Source organism: Ictalurus furcatus, chromosome 25 (genome assembly GCF_023375685.1).
Source record: "Ictalurus furcatus strain D&B chromosome 25, Billie_1.0, whole genome shotgun sequence".
Taxonomy (NCBI): domain Eukaryota; kingdom Metazoa; phylum Chordata; class Actinopteri; order Siluriformes; family Ictaluridae; genus Ictalurus; species Ictalurus furcatus.
The window spans coordinates 140,001-149,934 of record NC_071279.1 but is presented as its reverse complement, the minus strand read 5'-3'; the positions used below and the strand labels follow the sequence as shown (position 1 = coordinate 149,934).

Genomic DNA, 9,934 nt, shown 5'->3' with positions numbered 1-9,934 from the left:
AGTGGGTGAAGCGGATCACTGTCCATGTCAGTGTACCAGGCATCTGTACAGTCTACACAGAGAGAAACAAGGCTTAGAAAAAGAATGTAATAATATTTACACACATTATGTACCAATAGACATCTGTTGTTTCTAGTACCATATGGGTTCATGTGATCTCCTGGCATCTGAGGGGGTGTGAGACCTTGTCTGAGGTCCATCTTAAAGCTGTGGGTTTCCTGCTGTTGCGCTGCAGATAAATATGTGCTCAGGCTCTCCAGCTCAGCTGAAAATCCTCCAACAGAGGGCACTGTATCATCAGGGGGAAAAAATGGAGGTCAAGGCTTACATACTTCAAACTTTAATATACTGGCTTTACTGAACCAAAGTCCTACCCCATCAACATCCCCAAGTTTCAACCGAGTTCAACGTCCTACTCCATCAACATCCCCAAGTTTCAACTGAGTTCAACGTCCTACTCCATCAACATCCCCAAGATTCAACCAAGTTCAACGTCCTACCCCATCAACATCCCCAAGTTTAAACCGAGTTCAACATCCTACCCCATCAACATCCCCAAGTTTAAACTGAGTTCAATGTCCTACCCCATCAACATCCCCAAGTTTAAACTGAGTTCAATGTCCTACCCCATCAACATCCCCAAGTTTAAACTGAGTTCAATGTCCTACCCCATCAACATCCCCAAGTTTAAACTGAGTTCAATGTCCTACCCCATCAACATCCCCAAGATTCAACCAAGTTCAACGTCCTACCCCATCAACATCCCCAAGTTTCAACCGAGTTCAACGTCCTACTCCATCAACATCCCCAAGTTTCAACCGAGTTCAACATCCTACCCCATCAACATCCCCAAGTTTAAACTGAGTTCAATGTCCTACCCCATCAACATCCCCAAGTTTAAACTGAGTTCAATGTCCTACCCCATCAACATCCCCAAGATTCAACCAAGTTCAACGTCCTACCCCATCAACATCCCCAAGTTTCAACCGAGTTCAACGTCCTACCCCATCAACATCCCCAAGTTTCAACCGAGTTCAACGTCCTACTCCATCAACATCCCCAAGTTTCAACCGAGTTCAACATCCTACCCCATCACATCCCCAAGATTCAACCGAGTTCAACATCCTACTCCATCAACATCCCCAAGTTTCAACCGAGTTCAACATCCTACCCCATCAACATCCCCAAGTTTAAACTGAGTTCAACGTCCTACCCCATCAACATCCCCAAGTTTAAACTGAGTTCAACGTCCTACCCCATCAACATCCCTAAGATTCAACCGTGTTCAATGTCCTACCCCATCAACATCCCCAAGTTTCAACCAAGTTCTAGGGTTTAAACATCCAAGCCTTACTGGAGTGCGCCTGAGTGTGAGCATACCGTTGGTGTGTGTTTGGCTGTCATTCTGCTCCTGAGGGGACTGGCACTGCTTCTGCTGCTGCTGCTGTCGTCTGGCCAATTTCTTCATCTACAGTTCATATTAAACAAAATCCATTTTCAGTTGGAATTCAAATTCTTTTCTAAATTCATCTGATGCATTTACTTTATATTTTGATGACGTGTCCCACCAAGGACACCATGTAGATGCATTATTATGTAACATAGAGCCATTAAGAACACAGAGAATGTCTGATGTAAGGAAATACAGGAGGTAATCTAAAGGCATGTCATCAGTTTCCTGCATGATCCATTAACACTGCCTACTTCTTCACTGGCAAGGGAGATCTGGCAGAAAGTTTTTAAATTTAAATGTTGCATTTGTGTGTGTGTGTGTGTGTGTGTGTGTGTGTGTGTGTGTGTGTGTGTCCATGACAGGCATCATGTTACCTTGGCTCTTTGGTTCTGGAACCAGACCTGGACAACTCGTACACTCAAGCCCGTCTCGGCTGCCAAGGTCTCCCTTACCTTACAGTAGAAGGAAAAGAGAGTGCGATGGATACAGAATGACAGATAGAGAGAGAGAGAGAGAGAGAGAGAGAGAGACAGCATGACCTTCATGGTTTGTGGGTCATGTAGGCTAAGTGATATACTGACCCTCTATGGAGTATCAGATCAACTGATAAATACAAGTCTGTACCCAGAGCAACAGCTCACAGCACAGCACACACACGTTTTTCTTCTTTCTTTCTTCCTTTCTTTCAGATAAAAATTAGTCCGATAAGTATTGGAACAGCAAGGCCAACTCTATTGTTTTCGCTATACACTGAAAACATTTGGGCTTGAGATCAAAATCGGAATTTCAGCTTTCATTTCCTGATACATCTAGATGTGTTAAACAGAATGTGGCACATTTTGTATCAGACCACCCAATTTTTAAGTGAGCAAAATTATAGTAACAGATCAGTCTTGAAGTAAATTAAAGTAAATAACACTTAATATTTGGGTGCATATCTGTTGCTTGCAGTAACTGCATCAATCCTGTGACTCACTGACACCAAACTGCTGGTTTCTTCTTCTGTGAAGCTTCTCCAGGTTTTTACTGCAGCTTCTTTCAGTAGTTGTTTGTTTCGGGGGGTTTCTCCCTTCAGTCTCCTCTTCAGGAGGTGAGATGCTGATCAGTTGGGTGAAGGTCTGGTGATTGACGTGTCCAGTCTAAAACCTTCCACTTTCCCCCTGATGAAGTCCTGTGTTGAGGTGGAAGTGTGTTTTGGATCGTTGTCTTGCTGCATGATGAAGTTCCTCCTGATTCATTTGGATGCGTTTCTCTTCTGAATTCATTCTGCTGCTACCATCATGAGTTCCATCATCAATAAAGATTAGTGAGAATGTTCCAGAAGCAGCCATGCAAGCCTAAGTCTACCAAAACTACCTCCACCATGTTTCACAGATGAGCTTGTATGTTCTGGATCGGGGTGGGCAATCTTATCCGGAAAGGGCTGGTGTGGGTGCAGGTTTTCATTCCAACCAATCAGAAGCCTCACCTGAATCTATTGAAAGCCAAGATCAACTGATTAAACAGGTGGAATCAGGTGTGGCTCCTGCTTGGTTGAAATGAAAACCTGCATCCACACCGGCCCTTTGCGGATAAGATTGCCCACCCCTGTTCTGGATCATGAGCAGATCCTTTCTTTCTCCACACGTTGGCCTTTCCATCACTTTGGTAGAGATTCATCTTGGTTCCAGAACTTTTGTGGATCATCTCTGTATTTCTTTGCAAATTCCAATCTGGTTTTCTGATTCTTACTGCTGATGAGCGGTTTGCATCTTGTGGTATGGCCTCTATATTTCTGCTCTCAAAGTATTCTTCGAACGGTGGATTGTGCAATGCCTTTGTTTGATTTTCCTTCTTTTCTCAGATTCAAAATAGCCTGCTTTTCTCCTACAGACAGCTCTCTGGTCTTCATGTTGGTTTATCCTTTTTTAATAACAAATGCAGTCTTCACAGGTGAAACCCAGGGCTCAAACCAAGAATAGACATTCAGAGCTATTAATTGTTCAAACAATCAGTTTAACAGGACACACCTGGGTAACAAGAACCACCTGTCAGCCACAATGTTCCAATATTTTTGATCACTTGAAAAATGGGTGGGTTCAATCAACCATGTTCTTGTATGTTTATCACATCTAGATGTAAATATCAGGAAATGAAAGCTGAAATTCGGATCTATCGTCTAATATTCATTTTTTGATCTGCAACCCAAATGTTTTCAATGTATAGCAATATGAATTCAGGGTTCATGAATAACTACAAAAATGATATTTTATTCAAATTCTATGGCCATTTTTTTTAAAAAAAGCCTGTTAGACAATAATTTAAAAAGCGTGTTCGCTTAGATAATTTAAAACGTGCATTAAAATGATCAATTGCATGTTAGATATTATCTTGTAAAACTCCCTTTCTGTATAAACAAAGATCTATATTCTACTCTATATAAGAGTATATATATCTCATAATATACAAAAAAAAACATGTTTTAAAGCATGTTGCATAACACTATTTGATCTAACTGCACTGCAATTCCAAACCAGGGTCACTGTTTTTAGAAAAAAATGAGAAAGTATAACGGTCTGAGGCGCTCCTACTTTTCTGCAAGGTTTGGATGAGACTTCAAACGAGGCTTTAAAAGCTCGTCTCTGCTGCGTGGTGAGGATGGTGCGTGGCCGTTTTGGCCTCTTGTGGTCCCCGTCTCTGGTGGGATTTCTGTCTCCTGCCACCTTAACGTTGCTTTCATCCTCTTCATCATCCTCATCCTCACTTCGGCCTGCACATTATATTGAAAAATAAAGTCGTGTGTGTATGATATCAGCATTGTATTTTTCTTTTTTTTTGGTGTAAAACTTCACACATATTTTCAGTGAACCTTAAACTTCCTAGGCGTAGAAACGTGTGTCTGTGTGCAGTACCTGAGTCGGTGGTGGTGGGACTGGTCAGCGTGTGCTGGTAATGTTGTGTACAGAGCAGCTTGTCCCCCACCAGCACACAGCGATCTCCTTTCTGCAGCCGGCAGTCACACACTGAGCAGCAGAAACAGTGCAGGTGGAAAACTGCATCACCTGCTCGCATCACCAGCTCTGCTGGGGAGATAACCTCAGCACAAGCCCTACAGCGCACTGAGAACAGCCTAGAGCAAGAGCGAGAGAGAGTACAACAAGACTTTATTCTATCTGATATAAGAGAGAATTAATGACGAGCAAGTTTGAAACTTTCAGTATTGTATAACGGCATATGACATAACATGCAAACAGGATAAGGATTCTATGAAGGAAATGATAACCCTACCTTCACACTAGCAAGCGACAAGAAAATGTTCATTTTATGTGTAGTAGAATACAATACAGAAAGTAGGAAAGGGAGTAGCAGAGAAGGTTGGTGGCTCAGGTGAGTGTACAGTTAACTTGCTTGGCTAATCGAGCGTTCGACATGAATCAGACATCCAGTTTGCACACTGATTAGTACATTATCGAATAATTATTTAATGTGTAACTAGCTACTACTTTCTCATCACTGATTTGAAAAAAATGTTGGTGACAAACTGGAAGCGACGCGGGTGACTGGTTGCTCGCTTAGTGTACAGTAAATGGAGTGTAAGAAGAGCAGCACACAAAATGACAGTATCTGTAGAATATTCTGGACTTTCTAAGTAAGCCCTCAGAACAACAGGAGCAGCAACTGGATAAACTAGAGTTCACAGCCGGAAGATATTCCTGGAACATTGCTCTTTTCATATGAGACTGTCGGCTTTTCCGTCAAAACCCGCCTCCCCCTGTTTTTCCACCCTTCGACCCTCCTAAAACACACAGACACATAGCCCCTACCATAGTCTTAGCGCCTAGCAACTGGAGCTGTGGGTCAGAAGGAACTGAGACGTGGGCCGTCGGCTCCGCTGCAGCGTCCGGGGACAGGACTCCCAGGGAGCGGAGACAAAAAAGCAGCTCGGCAGGCCATGGCTCCAGCCTGAGCAGTCACGACAGGGCCTCCTGGCGAGAGAGGCTGAGCCAGGGAACCGTCTTAACTCGACTTAACCCATCGCAGACAACTGCAGAACTTGGCCCCGAGCTGCGCTTGCATTGTTGCGTCCTGGCAGCCGTCGCATTTTCTGTTTGTCGAACCGCGGGCAGAGATTTCCACGGCCGGAAGGGCGAGCCGGCTCCGAGGTTTGGATGCAGGTGACAGGGGAAGCGTGACAGCTCTTGAGGACTTTTAGGAGTGAGGAATCCGTGATGTTTCAATATGAGTTAAAGGTCTACATGCATCAAAATAAACGTCGAACACTTTTCTTTCTTTTGCCTTTTCATTTCCCGACACTGCTCCAGCCTTAATTATGCTATCTAAGAATCTAAAGGAATTTACTCCTGGTATGCATCCTGCACACAGACACACACACACACACACACAGAGTGAAAATCCTCCTGTGATGAGCGTGAACTGAAACATCCCGAAGCCTGGCATTGTTGTGGGTTATTAGTGTTGCTGTGGGAAACCAAGTAAGGTTTTTTCTACAGCTCACAGTGGAGAAGCAGGACTTACTGCTCATACAGTTAAATGATTTCACCGTGAGTCTATGAAGCCCAGGTTATTTCTGCTGACCGAAAATACTTGCATTAATACAGTACTTCATCGGTTAATCGGGAGTACTTTATTTTAGTCATATGTTATTGATGCTAATCAGTGTGTGTGTGTGGGGGGGGGGGGGGGCACAAACATTTAAAACACAGCCTAAATAACATTGATTTAAATGAAATATATTAAATAAATGAATGAGATAATGTACATGAGAGATCTGCATGTAAACTTTAATAAACACCATCTTCAGGTTATTTTCAGTGCTAAACATACAGGAGTGGTTTAGAGCCGTTAGTCTAGAAGTCTGGTCGTGGACGCTGTAATGCACGGAGAAAGCCCGTGAACACTGCCCCAGGCCCTGTTTCACGCTCAGTAGTCTGAAACACCACAAACATTTCATCGCACAGGCTCTCGGGATCAATTAAGATCAAAATCTTTATGACTTTAGTCAACTTGACCACTAACTGATATTATACACGTCTACTGTAACCTGTAATAGAGCGGTTTAGCAATCAACAGAGATGTTTCAATCTAATATACATGCACGTAATATATAGTTACTCTTACGATTAAACAAAATACCTTATATTACACTGAAATACTTCATTTTATGTTGCGATGCCTTATATCACACCGATATCAGTATCTATATTCATTCCTTCATTCATTTCTCTTCAGTAAGTGCTTTATCCTGGCCAGCATGGCAGTGGATCCCGAGCCTTTCCTGGGAATACTGTGAAAAAGGAAGGAGAACACCCGCTGAATGAGATTCCAGTCCGTTTTAGCGCACCATGCGCACACATTCTCACACACATTCATACTTAGGGGCAATTTAGAGTAGACCATCCACTTATTAGCGTGTTCTGGTGGGAGGAATCCCATGAGGACACAGGAGGGAGCCTGCACAACTCTACACAGACAGAAACCTGGGCTCAGGATCGAACCGCGGGGCTTTGAGACAACCGTGCAACAATCCAGTGCACCACCGCACCGCGTAGAACAATATCATCAGACAGATTTGTTATCCGTATTTGTTTCTTCTTCTTTGCAAGTGATTTTTCACTCTATTTATTGTGCTTTCGCAGTTGAAAGGCGGTGCATGTTGCATATGTACAGTAGGACCTCGTACCAGCTCGTCCAGTGTGCTGACCCACTTACAGTAATTCTGCTCCTCGACAGAATACAAAATGTGCCAGCTAGAGCCCTGGTGGACAGGAAACCACGTGGACGCCTGCACTTAAGTGGCATGCTAGTGGGCAATGCCAGGCACTGGGTATGTGGCTAATTGGTCAGGTCATATAAGCTCATGCTCGGACGAGCAGCGCCCCTGAGAGGAACAGCGGCGACACCAGGCAGCAACCCAGATGGCTCAGTGCAAGGTACAGTCTGGGAGCCAACCCATCACACACACACACACACACACACACACACACACACACATGCACATAGAACCCCCTCCTCAAAGCTCTCAGTGAACATATGGTCCACTCCTCACTTCTCCTAACAACCTCCATTAACTTCACAGCTTACTGCAAGTCCACTTATTAAGAGCACAGTGGTCATTCTTCTATTATTGTCACTTTAGCTCATGGTGTGTGTGTGTGTGTGTGTGTGTGTGTGTGTGTGTGTGTGGAAAAGCCCAGACTAGACAGGTTTATATTTTACCTTTACCTTAACGTAAAAGGTCAAATATTCACTGTACTGAGAAACGTACAGAAACAAAATCTGTTTAATTCAGTCATTAAATGTTTATTGAAACACATTGTGTATGTTCAGGAATACTTCTGTGTAAGTTAACCTCTACATCTGTGTTGCTTGGCCTTTTCCGGGGTTGGGGCAACTCATGCAGAAGAAATAACCCTTGCTGTCCTGCGCATCCGATCCAGCATGGATGCACAAACGCATCAGGGAAAGCATGAATAGCTGGAATGAATATTTAAGACTTCCTCTCACATCGGACAGAGTTTGAAACACTCAGAACTTTATTATTCGGGCCTGCTGTCAGTCGACTCTGTCTGGGTCGTCTTGTCTTCTAGCCTGTCGTGTGTTCTCATGTTTGGAGGTGAGGACGAATGTGTGAGGGAGAAAAACGCGTGGATGTGTTTTTGAGGGGTCAATAGGGGGGTGGCGTGCGGCGGCGGCGGCGGCGTGGCCATATGTTGTCCCCAGCTTGCAGGTGCCACGTTGATGAGTCTCGCTAATTTAACACATTTTGACAATGTGTCAGTACTGCCGTCCTGGTCTGTACCACTCTTTGTGTGTGTGTGTGTGTGTGTGTGTGTGTGTGTGTGTGTGTGTGTACACATTCCTTGGCCTATCACAACCCTTCCCTCTTAGTCACCTTGTCTTGAAGGAACTCAGTGCCAAGTGCCTCAACCTCCGTACACACACACACACACACACACACACACACACACACACACACACACACACATGCATACACACACATGTTTGTATTACAATCCTTGTAAGGACCTTCACTGAACTGACATTAGCTAATTAACGCTATGCCCAACTCAAATCGAACCCCAACCCTTAACCTCAGTAGCCAAAAGAAAACATTCTGGTATTTTTATCATTTTTTAAACTAAAACCCACTAGTCTCACTGTTCTTCCTCAGTACAGGTAAATGTCTTTCATCGCATTGTGCACATCTGTAGCGGACATTAAGAAGTGGAACTAAATAAAGACACAAGAGAGAACCTTGTTCCTGCCCAGTTGACTTTAGCCATAAATGTTTTCCAGGTAATGTTCATTAGAATATTTGTAATATATGAAGGCCATTAGTTGCTCTTGGTAGGTGTGTGGTGGTGACAGTTCTAATGCAGTACTAACCCAGTACTAATCCCGTACTAATGCAGTACTAACGCAGTAAGTAAATATGATTAACCATCTAACTGATTCATAAAATGCTGTGTTTGTGTGTTTGTTTGTTTTTTTATTGCCCTATTGGCCAATTTTATGTTCAGATGCTGGTTTTGCTTGTTTCTCTTGTACAACGTAAAACTCATGTCCCATTTCACAAACTTATTTTTTTTGTTGTTGTTTATGATGAGAGATGGCAGTATTAAATTCACGAATACGGATCACGGTGGAAAAGCTGACTGCACATACCGAAAAAAATGCTAATGTTTCAGTATTGGATTCAAAAAATACCTGTTTTTAATTAATTTTGTTTTAGAATTGTCGACAGATACCGTGGGGAAATGACGTGTACAAGCAAACCGTGCGTACTGTACGAGTTTAAACATATGACGTGGTGCGGTCAAACGACTCTACACTGAATCGAACGTCCCGTCACTACGAGGTAGTGTATAGACACTGGACTTGCCTCACAGCTCCACGGTCTTGAGCTCGAATCGCCATCTCTGGTTTCCTCAGGTAAGTGGATTGGCTACACTAAATTGCCGCTAGGTGTCAATGAGTGTGTGATTGTGTGTGTGTGTGTGTGTGCTCTGTGATGGAACTGGCAGGGTGTGTTCCCTGACTCACACCCAACTGTTCCTTGACCAGGATAATGTGATTACTAAATGAATGAAGAATCTTAGCACCCAGTCACTATATTATATTAGTACTGAAATAGCTGTCCAATACTGTCCGATAAAACCAGTAATTTTCAGCAATAAGTGATCTGCCCTATTTCTAGCTTCACCTGGGTTTTGTATGCATGGTAACCTTCGGGAAGAAGGAGAACCAAATTCAGAGCTGATACATACTGTAGGTCTATTATATGGTTGAGTAGAAGGTTAGGGAATCTTACTGTTGGTAATCCCGTCTGCAGTAGATTTTGGAGTCTCGCAGGAAGCAGGTGCTCTTCAGCGGCTCGGCACAAGCGGCGCACTTCACACAGCGCTCGTGCCACAGAGAGTCATGCACACGCAGCAGGTAACGTTCTGCAATGAGCCGGTGGCAGCCTTCACACACCGGTCT

At 43.7% G+C, this 9,934-nt stretch overlaps 1 protein-coding gene across 1 annotated transcript in view; it reads right to left on the bottom strand.

Annotated features, from left to right (window-relative positions):
• Positions 1-1,285: 1,285 nt before the first annotated feature.
• lmx1a (LIM homeobox transcription factor 1, alpha) overlaps positions 1,286-9,934 on the bottom strand; it is a 9,435-nt gene continuing 786 nt past the window's right edge. The window contains exons 2-5 of the mRNA XM_053614860.1: positions 9,765-9,934; positions 4,345-4,562; positions 4,024-4,202; positions 1,286-1,468 (exon numbers count right to left, since the gene is read on the bottom strand). The exon at positions 9,765-9,934 is cut by the window's right edge and continues 11 nt beyond it. Coding sequence (XP_053470835.1) covers positions 1,286-1,468; positions 4,024-4,202; positions 4,345-4,562; positions 9,765-9,934 — 750 coding nt within the window. The remainder of the gene's footprint in view (positions 1,469-4,023; positions 4,203-4,344; positions 4,563-9,764) is intronic.